General features: G+C 47.5%; 1 protein-coding gene across 2 annotated transcripts; it reads left to right on the forward strand.

Annotated features, from left to right (window-relative positions):
• Nucleotides 1-4,111: 4,111 nt before the first annotated feature.
• Nucleotides 4,112-12,767, forward strand: Krt20 (keratin 20). 2 transcript variants are annotated; one of them, XM_021662123.2, is made up of 8 exons: nucleotides 4,112-4,593; nucleotides 7,063-7,145; nucleotides 8,760-8,916; nucleotides 9,272-9,433; nucleotides 9,630-9,755; nucleotides 10,654-10,874; nucleotides 11,556-11,593; nucleotides 12,371-12,767. In XM_021662123.2, the coding sequence occupies exons 1-8, from the start codon at nucleotides 4,183-4,185 to the stop codon at nucleotides 12,466-12,468; spliced, it is 1,296 nt and encodes a 431-aa protein (XP_021517798.1). In that variant the 5' UTR covers nucleotides 4,112-4,182; the 3' UTR covers nucleotides 12,469-12,767. The 2 variants fall into 2 exon arrangements, with proteins under 2 accessions (XP_021517798.1, XP_060242750.1); XM_060386767.1 differs by having other exon boundaries at nucleotides 11,559-11,593.
• Nucleotides 12,768-17,279: the final 4,512 nt, after the last annotated feature.

The raw sequence follows: 17,279 nt of genomic DNA on the forward strand, positions 1-17,279 counted from the left end.
ACATATGTGCCATAAAGCCTTGGTTCTTCGCAGGCTATAGCACCCAGGGTTATGTGATTACATTCCACAATATTCAATCAACAAGGAAATCACCTAACAGCATACTTCTCATAACATTTCCCTGTCATTAGGTGACTCATAGCTGTGGGTTATAGTCTCACTCTGATCATCCCCTGAGATAACAGATCCACCAAACTCCCAAGTCACAGCTGGGCAGAAGCCCCAAATAAGGGGAAGTCATAAGCCAGAGGAGCTATTTGAACTCGGTACAGGACAGCAATAGACGTTTGCGTCGAAGCTGCTGAGCCCCTCCCCCTCGCTGCCCAGCTTCATCATCTCTTCCTCCTCTCCCCATCTCCTGGTTGCCAGGAAACCTCTCCACAGCCTGCACACTGTACGTCTCCTTATCTGAGCTATGATAGGTTGTCCATGCTGTGGGGAAAGTGAAAGTAGAAAGACCTCTGAGAGGTATAACAGCCTCCAAACTACTGCCCAGCTTAACATTAATCATTAACGCTCAGCCAAGTTGTCTCAGAGGTCAAAGTGCACCTCGATCACACACAGAAGTTGCGATCGAGTGAGTATCTTTTTTTCAGACGAAGTCATCAAACAGCCTGGAATAGCAAGGACTCTAAATTCACACCTATGCGTACAAATAAGGGTCAATAGGGCCTTTATTGGGTCTCTGACATTATTCAGAAAAACGATTTCCTGTAGAACAATGGCTTGATTTCCTGTACTCACTTTAGAAGCTGGAAGAACCTGCCAATGGGTAAACCTCAATGGCACATCAAGGACCCAGTGTAAAGACAGATAGAGGATCCGATCAGAATGTTTCTCCTCAAGCAGACTAGTGGATCAGATGTCAGAGCCTCGACATTCTCGCCTTCCAATATCAGATTTCCGTTCAAATTTAAAATGTCAGAAAACTATAAATATTATGCAATAATAGGTTGGATAAAACATGAACTCATCTCTTCTCTTCGAACAATCACATGTTGGATTTTTAACTCAGACTTAAACATAACTGAGTCCAGCCACAAGGAGGAATTGTGTTAAAGAGGAGAACACAAGTTATAATGCTTGACCGTTGTGTTTCTGTTCCTTTCTATTACAAGGCTGTTCCAGTCAGCCTGCCGCTACTGTGACAAAGACCCGAGGTGGGTGACTCAGAGGAGAGGTTTCTCCGAGCTCATGATTTCAGAGGTTTCTGTCCACAGTCAGCCAGCACCAGGGATCTGGCTCATGAGGGCAGGAGTGCCCGATAGAGGTGCCATCCTCAGGGTGGGACCAGGAAGCAAAGGGAGAAAGAAAGAGAAGGAACCCTTCCAAACCACATCCCCGGTGACACGCCTTCCTTCCACCACAGCCCACCTTCAAAAGGGCCCAGCCGTGGCACCTCAGACCAGGGACCAAGCCTTCCACACCAGGGCCCTCGGAGAACAGCTCAGACCCACACTCGGTACCAACTATGGATTCAGGTGTTGCTTTTAAACATCTTCAGGGTATGTGCTAAGTGCTAGTGGCTGAGACTCAGAGCAGACTCACCTCAGATTTTTTTTTTCCAGTGTTAATGGTATAATTTTCCAATGGCTTTAATCAAATAACTTTCTCTCCTACCCCATTGCTCAACACCAAAAATGACACACACACACACACACACACACACACACACTGTCTGCATGTCTCTAAAAGCTTGCTAACTGCAAGTTTCAGCTGTGACATCTGTTAGCAAAGCAATCTGTGACTCCAACGCACATCAGGATCTGCTTGCTGCGTGTCCAGCCATCGAAGGTGGGCAATTGGGGCAGGTTAGCTGATGGGCATGTGAGTGGGTGGCAGTAAATGGGTGGCAGTATACAGGCTGTCCACACATACCACTCAGTGCCCGAGGCAGGGCCGGCACTGTCAGTTTTTAACGCTGTGTAGCTTCTCCTTTATAAAACTTACAACGGAGATAAAACACAGTACAAACTCTTGCTTGAAGGCACAGTTATTTATAAGGCAGAAACAATGCCATCTTTATTTTAGAAGAAAGCTATTTGGAAAAAGAAGCAAGCAGGTTCCAAATTTGCTTCCTTGGTTGTGTGTGTGTGTGTGTGTGTGTGTGTGTGTGTGTGTGCGCTCTGGCTTTACTCACACCCAAATCTCCTATCAATAAGCATTAAGATGGGAATCAGTTGTGTGCTTTCTGTGACCTTCCCAAGCCCTTCTAATTAATTTGATTAAAAGAAACGGCGCAGGTGTTTCAAGAGAGGAGACATTTTCAGTCAGAAGTCCTAATGAAAGAGACCTCTGTGAGGAAGCTCGTTGCTCCACACACCCTCAGCTCCCCGCTGGTGAGAAGTGGTGAGACAGTGCCCACAAGAGTGCAGAGAGGAAGCAGCAAATTCGCCTGCAGAGAGACAGACTTGGCCTCTAGGAGGAAGGTTTACTACTCAAGCAAATCAATAGACTGAATGGCTGAGGCTTGGAATAATTGCCCTCTTTAGTCCATGGCCTCTGGAGGTTGGGTGTGAGTCCCTGAGGCCACCCGCAACCTTCCTTCTCAGGGAACAACTTTGCCTCAAGTGCAGGAATCTGCAGGGCGGAGCAAGCTTCTGTAGCCAGATCCACCAGGGTCCTGCTGCAGCGTCAGGATGGGAGAAGCAGAAAGCATCTCCTGATAGTGTCCAGCTGGCCTCAGACAGGGGAGGCAGGCTCCTGCTCGCAACACGCCCTGTTTAAAAACTGAAGTTGCTCAGTAATTTAAGTCTTTAAAAACACTTTTCAACCATTAGATTCTAGTATTTAAAGATATTTGCAAGGAGCCAGGCACGATGGCACATGCCTGTAATCCCGGCACTCAGGAGGCAGAGGCAGGTGGATCACTGTGAGTTCAAGGCCAACCTGGTCTACAAAGCGAGTCCAGGACAGCTAAGGCTACAAAGAGAAACCCTGCCTCAAAAAAAAAAAAAAAAAAAAAAAACACATAAATAAATATATACATATATATGCAAGATTTTTATAATAAATTTGTTTCAAAAAAAAAGAAAAAACTCAGGAGGGGCTCCCAAAGGCCCCCATCTGTAGCCTAGGAGTTCCTGACAGTTGTAAGCAGCTAGGAACCAGGAAGAGGATCTATGGCTACTGACAGGTTGCCCACGCCCTAGCAGGTGGATGGCCCCACACCTACAAACACACACGCAGCACTAATTAGATTTGTTGGGTTATTTTCTTTAAAGGCATAAAGTTGGGTGAGATAAGTGTCAGAGCTTCTGGAGAAGTTGGAGAGGGAAGTCAGGGTAGGTATTATTAAGGTACATTGAACACATATATGAAATGTGTAAAAACATTTTTAAAATATATTTTAAAAACTCCAAAGTCAACTGATCTACCAACCGCCTAATCTCATTTACAGATTCACACATTCACCACAGTTAGCCGTGAAACTCTCTGTGCATGGGGCATGTGCACGCGTACGCTTTGAGGCAGGGTCGTTACACAACCCTGGGCCAGCCTGGAACTCCTTACTTAAACCAGGCAGGCCCCAAACTTGTAGGGATCCTCCTGCCTCTGCTTCTCAGGTGCTGGAATCACACAGGTGTGCACTAGCCCACCCAGCTTCTTTCAAGATAGTTCAACAGACTGGAACTTTAACTTCTAAACAAGGATAAGCTTAAAAGCCAAAGTTAAAGGACCATAAAAAACGGAGGTTCTGAAAAGCGATGCACCATCCAAACCAGCCATTGCCTTTTCTCACTGGGGTGACTTACCATTATGTTACCACAGCTGTCTTGTTCAATGCCTAAATTATGCATACAGATTGTAAATATTCTTTATTTGTATACAGGGATAAGAAAGAAAAACCTGCCGGGGCAGGTGCAACCTGAAAGAACACCCCTTCCTCGTTCTTTTTGTTACCTCTGTTTATTAAAAAGAGATCACCCCCCCCCCAAGAAAAGCCTTTAAGAAGTGCCTCGGTGCCTCTAGTAGTAATTTCTGGAATGGAGTGAAACATATTACTGAACAAAAGAGGAGGAGGGGGAGGGGGAGAGGTGGACTGTGTCATTCCTGAGGTGGCATGGCAGCAGAGGAGGAGTCAGTCTCTTGGACTCTATAAAAGGTCAGCTCCACCACACTGCGAGGCAGACAGGCTGTGCTCCAACTTCAGGCTCTAGGTGTTGCCTCCCAGCATCCCAGATGGATTTCAGTCGTCGGAGTTTTCACAGAAGTACGAGTTCCTCCTCACAAGGCCCGGCACTCAGCGTGAGTGGCTCCCTGTACAGGAAGGGAAGCATGAAGCGCCTGGGGGCTGCGCCCAGCGTCTACGGTGGAGCCGGAGGCCACGGCACTCGGGTCTCCGTCTCCAGGTCAGTAGTGAACTACGGGAGCGACCTCTCCAGTGGAGGGGACCTGTTTGGTGGCAATGAGAAGCTGGCTATGCAGAACCTCAACGACCGGTTGGCAAGCTACCTAGAAAAAGTGCGCCTTCTGGAGCAGTCCAATGGCAGACTTGAAGCCCAGATCAAGCAGTGGTATGAAACCAATGCGCCCAGCACCGTCCGGGACTATGGTCCCTATTACACACAAATCAAAGAGCTGCAGAATCAGGTGAGTCACGAAGCCTGTGATTCCTACCTTGCTGTTCAGTTGCATAATAGATTAAGGGGGATGTGTGCTAGGTGACTTCAAACACACGAAGCAGATTAGGCTGAAATTTAGAAATGAAAGAATAATTGTATTTTATCATGTGGTAGCTATAAACAGGGTGAGTTTCACTCACACTTTTTCTGAAACTTCAACCAGATTGCATTTTAAAGTGTGATGATTTTTGTCATCCAAAATTACAGTCTGTGTCTTTGCCATGGCTTACAATATTGGATCTTTGTGGTGAATAACCTTTTTTCTTAAAAGAGCTGCAAGAGTTTCTATGTGAGTTTGCCACTAGATGATACTAATTTTGAAGACTCAAATCAATTTAAAGAGCTTTTTCTCCTTTCGCTTATATGAACGTTATAAAACAAGTATTAACCTACTATTGGCATAAGGAATAGAAGGGTTCAGGGTAGAAACAGAATACGGAGATTAATGGTATCTATAGATTGATAGATGGGTGGGTGATAGGTGGGTAGCTGGGAGGTTGGACGGATGGATGGACGGACAAACAGATGGATGAAATGGTTATTCATACAAGATCTCACTGTGTATCTCAGGCTAGTCCGGACCTGACCACCCTCCTGCCTCCATCCCTCCAGCGCTGGGGTGAGAGAAGTTTGCCATCATGCGCATTTATGATGCCTGGATTTTTCCTAATGTCTCGTTTAGTTATCTCCTCACTGTCACCGAGCATTTTATCATGCACCTCGACAATAATAAACTGTTCTATTACCCCCAATTCAAGTTTATTGCAGTCATATTGTAATCTAGTCCTGTGTCATCCAAGGTAGGTGGGGCTCTCGGCGGAGTAAAAATGGCAGACTTTGCTCCTGACTGAGGATGTCAAGCCCGGGACACACCATTTGCTTTGCTCCAACATTCTTATCTAATCAAGAAAAGCATCCCTTTCAGTTTTGTTTCTTTTTTTTTTTTTTAAATCATTGCCCCTTTGGAACAAAGGACTTTGACTTAGCAGAGGGGCCTCTTTTCTTGAGCTGTATTATAGGCATCAAGGCAGCTTGATTCAAACTTCACAGAAACCATCATCAGCTCAAGCCGCTATGGTGACTACCCTTCCCTTCCACCAAGCGTGCCTGCAGGCTTCTTGCTACAGCTCATTCCAAATAAGCCAGTTGTTCTCCAGCACTTCTGTCAAGGTTGATGCCTCTGAATTGATTCGGGGATTATCCGTGATACTTAGGCACAGCCATTAGTGTCCACGTGCTGGAAGCCTGTCAAGGGACCTCTCTCCAGGAAAAGCCACGGAAAGAGATGTGTTTCACTAAGGTCTGCTAGAGGTTGACTTCTAACCTACCTGCATCTGAAAGGATACAGTGTTTGCCTTGACACACAAGAGCCTGAGCTCAGCACCCCAGTTAAAAGACAAAATTGGAAGCCGGGCGAGTTGGTGCACGCCTTTAATCCCAGCACAAGGAAGGCAGAGGTTGGAGATCTCTGTGAGTTCAAGGCTAGCCTGGCCTACAAAGTTAATCCAGGACAGCTAAGGCTACACAGAGAAACCCTGTCTCAAAAAAATAAAAATTAAAAAAATTGGAGAATGATGGCATGTGCTTGTAATCCCAGTGTTGGAGAAGTGGAGACAAGCAGGTCCCTGAGGCATGCTGGTCAGACAGCCTGGCCTACTTGGTGAGTTCCAGGGCAAGGAAAGACCCTGCCCCACCTCCCCCAACAAAAAGATAGACAGCGCTTAAGGAACGAGATGCAAGATTGTCCTCTGACCTCCACATGCACACACCTGTGCATATGAACACATACACAGAGAGAGAGAGGAAGAGAGAGAGGCACGTAGACTGGGTGTGTCCATCCTCCTGTCCTGTGCCTAACTCCTAATCAGACGGCACGTTCTCATTCAGCCACCATTTCATAGACACCAGCTGGGTCCTGAGCATCACACACAGAGGAAGATGACGCGAAATAAAGTGCTTGAGGTGGAAACAGGCGTGGACAAAGGCCACTGTCACTCAGAGAGGCAAATGCTGGAAGGCCGTGAAAGGCAACAGCCGCAGAGGCATGTCCACTGCTGGAACTGGAAGATGTCACTGAAGCCTCCCCACCCCCACCCCGAAGCCATTTTGTCTGAGCTGAGAGGTGAAGGAACAGTAGCTCACCAGGGGAGAAGAAATAGCAGCCACGGTTCTGGGTGTTAACAGTGTGCCACAGAAAAGGCACTCCAAAAGGGTCAGTGGTACAGATGAGTTCAACGATGACAAAGAAAATAGGCCGCACCGAAATTCCTGTTTTAGCTCTTGTACATTAATACCTGCGTCACTATTCCTCTCACTTATTCTCGCGTGGACGCCATTTCTGCTGCAATTACAGTTGTCTCTGAGGACAAATAATATCACTTTAAACTCCTGCCCAGGTAAATGTCAGCCTCTCTTTCTCTCACGTTTTTTTTTCCAGATTAGGGGCTCGCAAATACAAAATGCCCGCTTAGTCCTGCAAATCGACAATGCCAAGCTGGCCGCGGAGGACTTCAGGTTGAAGTAGGTTCTCTAAACCACAGCAAAAAGATGTGTGTATGTGTGTGTGTGTGTGTGTGTGTGTGTGTGTGTGTGTGTGTGTGTATGTTGGTGGGGGATTTGTTTGGGCTTCTGTTTTTTTGAGATAGGGCCTTCCTATGTAGTCCAAGCTGGCCCCAAAGTCAACATCCTCCTGACTCAGCCCCTAAACACCTGGAACTGCAGGCGTAGACCATCACACCCAGCACCATGATAGTATATTCCTAAAAGCAATCGTTTTAGTAGGGTTTTTTTTTCTTATTTATTTAGCTTGTATGTTTATACGGGCAGGGGGGAAGGAGAAGGAAAGGAAGAGGATAGACAGAGAGAGAGCATCATTGTACAAGTGTCAAGATCAGAGGACACTGGCAGGCCTCAGCTCTCTCCTTTCTGCACAAATACCTTTCTGCACGTGGGAGCCACATGTCTCCACTGGGTGACCCTCCACAGAATCACGCCATGGACATGTGGCCCCCACATCACAGACAGATTCCACAGATGAGCCCTGTACCTTCCGGCATGCTGGTATTCTACAGTCTCATCCAGCCAACTGATGAGCCAACCTATGATTAATACTCTTCAAATTGTGTTCACCTTCTTGGACACGCTCATCTTCCCTCAGGGCTGATGAACAGTAGGGTCTTCTAGGGGTCCCGGTCTGCAGGATGTGTCCACACCAAGGACACTGCAGTTTAGGACACTGGAGGAGAGTACAAAGAAGGAGATCAAAAAGCAGGCCTGAAGGTGGAGCAGTTAGGTCCCTGAGCGCCAGGGTTACTCATCGGCAGCTGGGTACTCTGCCATGTTACCTCTTTGTTTGCATCGGTGTGTTCGAATTTGCGTCTTTGAGAGGAGGTTGTAGAGGAAAAGAAATTACTAAGATGACTCACACTGGATGCATCTCTTTACAAAAATGATGAAAATGAGTTCACCCTGTGAAATTCACAGTTGAGTTGTTAGTTTCTGGAGTGTTGGGAGCCATTGTTTGTTTGATTTGGGATTTTTGTGTGTGTGTGTGTGTGTGTGTGTGTTGATTTGGCTTGGGCTTTTAGGTTTGTTTCCTTTTGTTTTTACAGATCAAGCCCAGGGCCTTATATGCAAACATTCTACCACCCGGCTACAACCATAGATCCTGAGTTTAGCAACTTTTCAAAGCTTTAGACTACAAATGAACAGAAACTATATATGTGTGTGTGTGTGTGTCTGTGTATAAGCATTTTGCCTGTATGTATGTCTGTGCACCATGTGTGTGCCTGGTGCCCACAAAGACCAGAAGACCAGAGAAGGCATCAGATCCCCTGGAACTGGGGTTACAGATGATTGCGAACCACCATGTGGGTGCTGGGAATTGAACCCGGGTCCTCTGCAAGAGCAGCCAGTGCTCTTAACCACTGAGCTGCCTCTCCAGCCCCAGCGACAGATTACATTACAGAGTAAATGAGCTGGTTCCAGATTCTCATTCTTTTATTTTTTTTTCCACAAATATGTAAAGGAAGTTGTTATAAAGTACAGGGATCATCTATCTCGTTATACTACATTACCTCCTCTATGACAGCTTCAGCAGGACTTGATTGTGTCTGCATCTGCACTCACTGCCAGGTTTGAGGCCGAGAGGGCGATGCGTGTAACGGTGGAAGCTGATCTCCAAGGCCTGGGCAAGGTTTTTGACGACCTGACCCTTCAAAAGACAGACTTGGAAATTCAGATTGAGGAGCTGAACAAAGACCTGGCCGTCCTCAGGAAAGAACATGAAGAGGTGAGAAACACGCAGGCATGTCATAAAGGAGTGACGAGGCAGCTCCGATAACAAAAGTGAGAGGAAGAGAAACGGAAAGTAGAAAAAGAGACGGTAGTGATGGTGGTAGTTGTGATGGAGGTGATAGTGATGGAGGTGGTGACAGTGATAAAGACGATGTCAATCATGACACCGACCCTAACTTTTTTCTCGTGAGGTAACTGAAAGCAGTACCCAGACCACAGGACACCCTCTTCTTGTTTCCTTTCGTCTTTACTCATCCCCAAGCGAAAGAAGTCACAGATTCATTACACCCTTTTCACACATTTTGAGAATGTGTTTCAGGCTAACCTCACTGAGACGCTCACTCTCGCAGGAAGTCGAGGCCCTTCGCCGGCAGCTGGGCAACACTGTCAACGTGGAGGTAGACGCGGCTCCAGGCCTGAACCTGGGAGAGATCATGAACGAGATGAGACAGAAATATGAAGTTCTGGCCCAGAAGAACCTGCAGGAGGCCAAAGAACAGTTTGAGAGACAGGTAATTCCAGAGTGTGAGCGGATGTGTAGCTCTGCTCTACAGAAGAGAGCTCATCTGGTCTCTCTCTCTCTCTTTCCGTCCTTCTGTCTTTCTTCCTTCCTGTTCTTCCCCCTCCTTTCCTTGTCTCCCTTCCTTCCTCTCTTTCATGCCTTTCTTTGCTCACTTTTATTATTGTTGTTGTTTCTTGGAATGCTAGAGTGAAGCTTTGCAGCAACAGGTCACGGTGAACACCGAGGAGCTGAAAGGGACCGGGGTGCAGGTCACTGAGCTGAGACGCACCTACCAGAACCTGGAGATAGAGCTGCAGTCACAGCTTGGCATGGTGAGCTCCTCTGCCGTCCGTCCGGGCGGCTCCGTTTAGTCCGTGCCACCAAAAGCCTGTGCTCAGAACTGTGGAAGCACAGACTCCCGCACCAAATAACCTCTCCCCTGGCAGAGCCAACAAGGAAACAGGTCCAACGGCTAATAATAACCACACAGAAAGAAGCCGAGGCAAGGGCAAGGAACTGTGTGAATGCAGAGGAAAGAGCAGACCTTGATGATTCCACGGGAGAAAAATCACATTTGTCCTGGATCTTAAATCCAAGATGAGCTTTAGTTTGGAGGAAAAGAGTAGAGACGCTGCAGGCGAGGGAAATCCACACGTGCCCACGGCAGGTTATGCCGACAGCACTCCCGGGGTGACTCCCAGCATTTCATTTCAGGGGCCAGAGATGAAGGGACAGACGGGTCTGGGTCATCGCAGTGTGGCGGAAAAGAGAGAGAAATAGCTGAGCTGTGGAGTAGCCCTTAGCATTGAATCTCAGGGAGGGGGAAAAAATGGCAGTTTTGCCTGCATTTCATCAGCCAAAGATCAAGCCTGGTCCCCACCAGCGGAGACCTAGTCCTCCACTGACGTCACAAATCATATGGCCAGGCCTACCGAAAGCACGGCAGGCATGACCTCCTCCCCAGGGCAATGAAGTAAATGCTGACGATATGGCACAGGGCATCACACAGTAGACACAAGGCTCACAAAGGGGAAAAAAAAAAAAAAAAAACGAGAGATGGCAGGCGTAGCTGGCTGGCTGAGGCTGGCTAGCTGAGAGGCAGGAAAGAAGAGCTGGGGAAACGGGTAGTGCTCAAAGGCTGCAAAAACGTCTTCCCAAAAGGTAACAACCGTGCTGCTGCTTGCTTCAAGTCAGCAAGTAAGGGACCCGCTCCTTGTCTTGCCCTCTTAGAAAGAGTCTCTGGAGCGCACCCTGGAAGACACAGAGGCTCGGTACGCCAGGCAGTTGGCAGCCATCCAGGGGATGCTGAGCTCCCTGGAGGCCCAGCTGATGCAGGTCCGGGCTGACATGGAGCGCCAGAACCAAGAATACAATATCCTCCTCGACATAAAGACCCGGCTAGAGCAGGAGATCGCCACCTACCGCCGCCTGCTGGAGGGAGAAGATGTAAAGTAAGGTCCTAGGCGCCACCCGTGGGGATGCGCGCCCGTGTCTGCTGGCAATTCTCTTTCACGGTCCTTGTCGAGGCCACCCCCAGCACAAGAGCAGTTTTACACACAAATCCATGAGACCAAAATACACCAAAGAGCCAAAAAAAAAAAAAAAAAAAAAAAAAAAAAACACCCCACGTATCAATAGCCTTTGAATGAGGTCTTACGGTGGGTTTTAAGTCAGAAGCCCCGTCCTCCAAGTGATACTGATCACGCTTTTATCAGTTCTTACGCCGCACGGATGATTGGAAACGTAACGACCTTTTGGAAACCCAGGCCCATGGGAACCAGTTTGTGAATGCGCGGGATTGGGGCAGCAGCCACCCTCACACACAAATCCAAGGACCTTAGGGGGAGGACACAGATTTGAACTCCTAGCCTAACTTCATTCTTCACTGCAGACTTTCCTGCCAGATGATAGCTTGTCGGTTTTGACACTGAGCGTTTCCCAAGCTACAAAGCGGAACGCTCCAGTGTGAAACGAGCACCACCTAAAGGACAGAAACACTAAAATAACATTTAACCAGCAGCCAGCAGGGTGAGGAGGGACGCTCCCCAGCTTTGACCAGGCAATAATGCTGTCTTTCTGTTTCTTTCGTTTTTTTTTTTTTTTTTTTCCTTTAAAAAAAAATGACAACACAGAAGTACAGAGTTCCAGCTGAGCACTTTGGAATCGAGGGGTAAGTGTTCTACACTTGCCCAAGTGTTCTGTAGTGCTGAAATCTCAGCAGCTCTCTGGCAAGCACCTGTCACTGAGGGAGAAGTAAAAGGTGGAGGGGGCCTCATATGCACCATGAAGAGCCGGGTTTTATTTATTTGCTTGCTTTTTAGTATTTGTTTGGGGTGTGTGTGTGTGTGTGTGCGTGCCACAGTGCACATAGTCAAAGTCAGAGGACAGCTTCATGCATACCACCACATCTGGCTTGGTGTTTGTTTGTTTGTTTGTTTGTTTGTTTGTTTTAACATGATTTTCAGCAACGGTACTCAGATTCCCATACTTGTTTAGGAAGTGTGTTATTGGCTGAGCCATCTCACCAGCCCCAAGATGTCAGGATTCTAAAAAGCTTGTACAGGAGGCTCAGAATCCATCCAAGTGGGGATTCGGGCACATTCCCCATGACAGGGCAATTTTCTTAGCCTGTGCCACTGTTAAGGCAGCCTCGGATCCCAGGAAGGAAATGTACAACTAAAATTCGGATTTCATTTCATTCAAGACTGTCTATCTCTATCTGAGGTGGGAAGGCGGCGGGGGTGGGGAGGGGAAGGTTATGAATTTGGGAAGAGCAATACATCTGTGCTTCTTTTAGAGAAACCAACTTAAGAATGTATAAGGGGGAAAAAGAGTAGGTTCAGGGCCTTTTTTATTTCTAGGAAAAGGAAAATAAATGAGAACAGCAATGACTGGAAGTTGAGCGGTAATGACAGCCGTGTCAACCTGTGATGTCTAACCCATGCAGATATCAAGAAAACCAGGAAGATTAAGACGGTCGTGCAGGAAGTGGTGGATGGCAAGGTCGTGTCCTCCGAAGTCAAGGAAGTAGAAGAGAATGTATAACCAGCTGCCAGCAGGGAGGCTGCGCCAGCCCCGGGCACCAGAAAACATCAGTTCTGCTCGGTGATTACAAGGTGGGAGGGGAGTGTACTTCTCGGTCTCTGTAATTAGCTACAAATGTCTTCACTCTGAGGAGCTGTACGCTGCCTGCGAGGTTGAGCCCAGCGAGTTCTAGAATACTTAAGCCATCCTCACTGCCATCTCCATCGCAAGGCACACCCATCACAGGCCAGTTCAATCAGACCAAAACTCTCGGGTGGAGGAGCTCAAGCAAGTTGCAAATAAACCTCTCTGTGTCCGGGTCTTGTTTCGCTTGTTTCTGAATTGCTGAACTCCCCACCCCACCCCACCCCCGTGAGTTCCCCATGGAGGCAGCTTCCCAGTTAATCTCGTTGGTTTTTTGTCGCCCTTAAGCCCTCTTTGCCTTTCCCATTGTCTCTGCTGCCTCTCACAAGCTGGCTCAGTCCTTTGAATAATTTAAAAACAAATTTCAATCTTCAATGCTGCACAGAATGAGAACGCCGCCCGGGGCTGTTGAAGTGGGGCTCCGTTAGGAGCAAAAACCACGGTGACGGCAGAACGTATCTCCTCTTCACAATAAACTGCTTAACTCGCTTTATTCAGTGAGTCTGCGGTAGGAAAGGTCTCTCCCGGGTGTTTTCAGGAACTGCTTTAAGGAGGCACAGCCGCACTCGGCGAAATCCACCTTTGTAACCTGTGCATTTTAGCACGCGGCCTCGTGCACCCCAGCAGGATGTACAGTGGTTGCTGCTGCTAACCCTTGACCATGTGTGTCACCCCCAAAACAAAGCCTGTACCTGTGGGCAGTCATTCCCGGTAGACAATGATTCCTGACACCAACCTTGCTCCCCACAGGCAGGCACTGACATGTGCACACGCGCGCGCACACACATGCAAACAGACACAAGCATGTGTACAAGCACCTACACATACGTGCACATGCACTTTGGTCCCACAAGCGCATACAAAATCACGTGAACATGCATCCACACACATGTGCCTGAACAAATGCAAACGTGCATACATATACAGGGAAAATGGAAAACAAAGAAGCCGGGAGCAGATGACACTCTACTCTCCATTTTCACCTTCTTGTACTCTGTACTCTAGTCTCACCTTCTTGATAGATTGACCAGGCTTAACGTGGTTGCAGGAGTTTGCAAAAATAAGGCTCAAGGGTGGTTATATTCTTAATCGAAAACCGTCTAACATTTATTGAACCCTTACTGTGAGCGAGCCGGGGGTAACATTCCATAGTCTCTCATCTTGTTCTCACGGTGATACCACAGGGTGGAACAGACTTACGTGAGCCCTATTGGTATATCATAAATAAAATTTTCATAAGACTGGACTTTACGAGATCATCTCCATCTTACATATAAGTATCATACCTGAAAACACAAAACGAGTGGATTCCCAGGATCGTAGTCAGCAAGCATGCAGAAAGACTGAGCCTCGGGTGGTCTAACCTGCCTTAAGCAATAGACCACGCCAGGAGGAGTGAACGAGACTCACTCTGCTGCGGCTCTCTACCGTTCTCACTCGCCAAACAGAACAGCCGGCAAGGCAAATGAGCAGCCTCACCCGCCCGCATCAGACTCTTCAGAGGGCTTCGCTCGGCACCGCCACGTCAGGAACGACAGACGCGAGATTCCCGGCCACGTCACCCGTGGGATTCACTCTCGTTTGTTCCTTACTCTCCTTCCAAGTCACACAGACTAGTCGACTGCTTTTAGATACATAACAAATCTCACGTTGGCTTCTTTTACGCTCGCCCAGACACGTTACATAGTGGTCCGAAACTTTGACAGGCAAATACCAGAGACTACAAATCTAACAACAACCACCAAAAGAAGAGAGAGAGAGAGAGAGAGAGAGAGAGAGAGAGAGAGAGAGAGAGAGAAAGAGCAATTACCCTTTAAAGTGTGTCAATGTGTTCTAATAGGTAGAACTGAGAATCTAACTCAGTTTCATATCAGAAAATGAAGAGGGTATTTTTTTTCCTTCCTCTTGCTTTTTGGTTTCCCCATTCCTCTTGCTTTTTAGTCTATCTCTGAGGTTTTTTTCCCAAGTAATCTTAATCCCAAGAAAATAAAGGGAGAGCACACTAGAGCGGGATGGTAGGTCCTTCCAGTCCAGTTCCACCAGGAATTTCTATGTAAGAGAGGAGTGCTCATCTCTGCACCTGTTTGTATACAGGATTAGAAGCAAGCAGCCTGGCCCTGGGTCTGATGGGCACAGCCAAACTGGTCAACATGGGATGGCACAGCACCAGACCTCAGAATTAGCACCGTCACGACCGTGGCACCCCTGCGGACCATCTGCCCTTCCCCTTTCTTATTAGCAATCAGTCTCAGATCCCTAACTACAATCCCCCAAATAACAGCCCCCCTATATACACGATTTCATCTGTTCCTCTCCCCGCCACACTGCACCTCTAGAACCATCCCCTCCCCCCTTTGCTTTCCATAACCATTGAACTCTAGGGCCTCAACTCGGCCTCCTTCCACCCTTTGGGGAATTCATGTTCACCCCTAGCCCAATACGAAACACAAGCAACCCCTCATTTTTCCCTCGCTCACAGGATTTTTAAAGTGTAATCCACAGCAAGAGGCGTTCCGGTGAACATGACCAGCTAATTGCAGAGAGTGTCAAGTCTAATTTGCAGGAGATGAATTCAGGTGTGAGTAGCACAGTCCAAGATCCAGGAAGTTACTGAACCAAGCCACCATGAAGACACAGAGCACATGCTCAATAAAATCTAAAGATTTATAACAGCACATAATGTTCCCCGTGTTGAATATTCCCTAAATTATGCAAAAACATGGAAGCTATATAAGAGATACATATTATAAACATACACAGGGTTTTGCAGTGCTGGGGATCAAATCCATGGTCTTATGCGCGCTAAGCACTTGCCTGTACACAATTCCAAAAGATACAATTATTGTCTTTCTGTGTGTGTGTGTGTGTGTCTGTCTGTCTGTCTGTCTTCCTCCCTTCCTCTCTATGTCTCTCTCAATCGCCTATGTATCCCAGGCTGACCTCCAACTTTATGATCCTCCTGCCTCAGCCTCTAGACTGCTGTCAATAGGGAAACTGACCACCACACCCAGCAGAACCTTAATTCTTGTTAGCGACTCTCGTCCTTTCTTTCTGTGCCTCAACTTGTGCAATCCCTTCCCTGACAAGCCCAGGACTGTTCTTGAAACACTCCCACCTGTTCATCCATTTACATGGCTGTCAAAGAAAATTATGTTCGCTGCGTACAACCTCAATGGCGGAAGCTGATGACAAACACCAGCCTCCAATGAGCTAAGCTAACAGGCCACACCACGGCAGGAGGCGGGCAAACGAACGCAGCACCCTGTCTTCCAGAACAGCCTCTGAAGAAGAAATATTTCCAACACAAACATTATCTCCTGATACTTGAGTTCAGAAAAAGTTTTAATCAAGCGCTCCGTAAAGTCAGGGCATGATGACTTTTAATGGAGGCACACTTTCGATGACACATTTTAAACAGATTTCAAATAGGTTCTTCCAAGCAAACCACCCTGGGTTGTAAAAGAAAGGGCTTTGGCCAAACAATAGGTGGGACTCAGGATAAAACATCAGTTAGATGCCTGGTCTCCGCCTAAGGAGCTTATGGTTGAGGAAAACACATGTGTAGAAACGTAAATGTCTATTATGGGAGCCTATGTGTGGGTGTGGGGTGAAATTAACTAAAATATACAGCCGTGCAGTGGTGGCACACGCCTTTGATCCCAACCCTCGGGAGGCAGAGGCAGGCAGACCTCTGAGAGTTCAAAGCCAGTTCTGGCCTACAGAGCGAATTCCAGGACAGCCAAGGATACCCTTGTCTTGAAACCATTGTCTTGAAAAACCATTTTAAAAAATAGATATACATGCAAGCATTAAGGATATAAAGCATGCATTTCAGCACCAAATAGACTCCACGTTCAAAAATACATGTCATTCATATTCTATTGCTCTGTGCTCATAACTGCTGAGTGGCGGGTTTGCTCTGGGCGCATCCCTTTTGACTCTGTAATCCCCTGTTTTGTTTCTACGGTGGTAAAATGGAGCCGCTCCACCTTGGCAAAGAGTTGCCTCTGAGTAATAGCAATACACAGCAACCATAATGGCACTCACTTGTGCCATTATGGTTGTGTAATATGTCTGGAGGCGAAGCCAGAGGACAAAACCCAAACTAGAGACGCATTTGCCTATGTGTTGGCATACGTTCGCCCGGCATCCTTTTTCTTAAGCCAGGGAAAATCATTTTGTGGGTCTTGAGCTATGCCCTAAGAAGTTGCGGGAAGGACAGAGCCAGAGTTTCTGGTTGGTGTGTAGGAGAGAACCCCAAGCTCACAGCTAGAGAGGCCGCAGTCACCTCATGTCCTCTCTAGTCTCACTGAGAGCAGCAGCGAGGTTGCTCTGTCTGTAGCATATACTGCAGACTCAAATTCTATCTCTGCCTTAAATAAGTCAACGTCCTTGAGATGGTTCAGTTGGAAAATGGGATAAAAAAAAAAATCACCCTGGGAACTCTCCAAAACACAGTGTCTGTGACCCTCTTGGTCCATGAAAACCGATGACAGTTCAAGCAAGGACAAGCTCGGCCAAGAAGCTTGGGACATAGACGTACAGGAAGAATCCTTGGTGAAGCCTCCATCTGGGGCTGCAGTTCTTGGCATCGCCGCTTCACAACGTTGCCTTCTCCCGAGAAACAGGCAAGTGGGTTGCAGACGCTCTCACTGAACCTTGCCTCCCTCCTGCTGACCCTCCCCACA

This window comes from Meriones unguiculatus, chromosome 7 (assembly GCF_030254825.1).
Source record: "Meriones unguiculatus strain TT.TT164.6M chromosome 7, Bangor_MerUng_6.1, whole genome shotgun sequence".
NCBI classification, from domain to species: Eukaryota; Metazoa; Chordata; class Mammalia; order Rodentia; family Muridae; genus Meriones; species Meriones unguiculatus.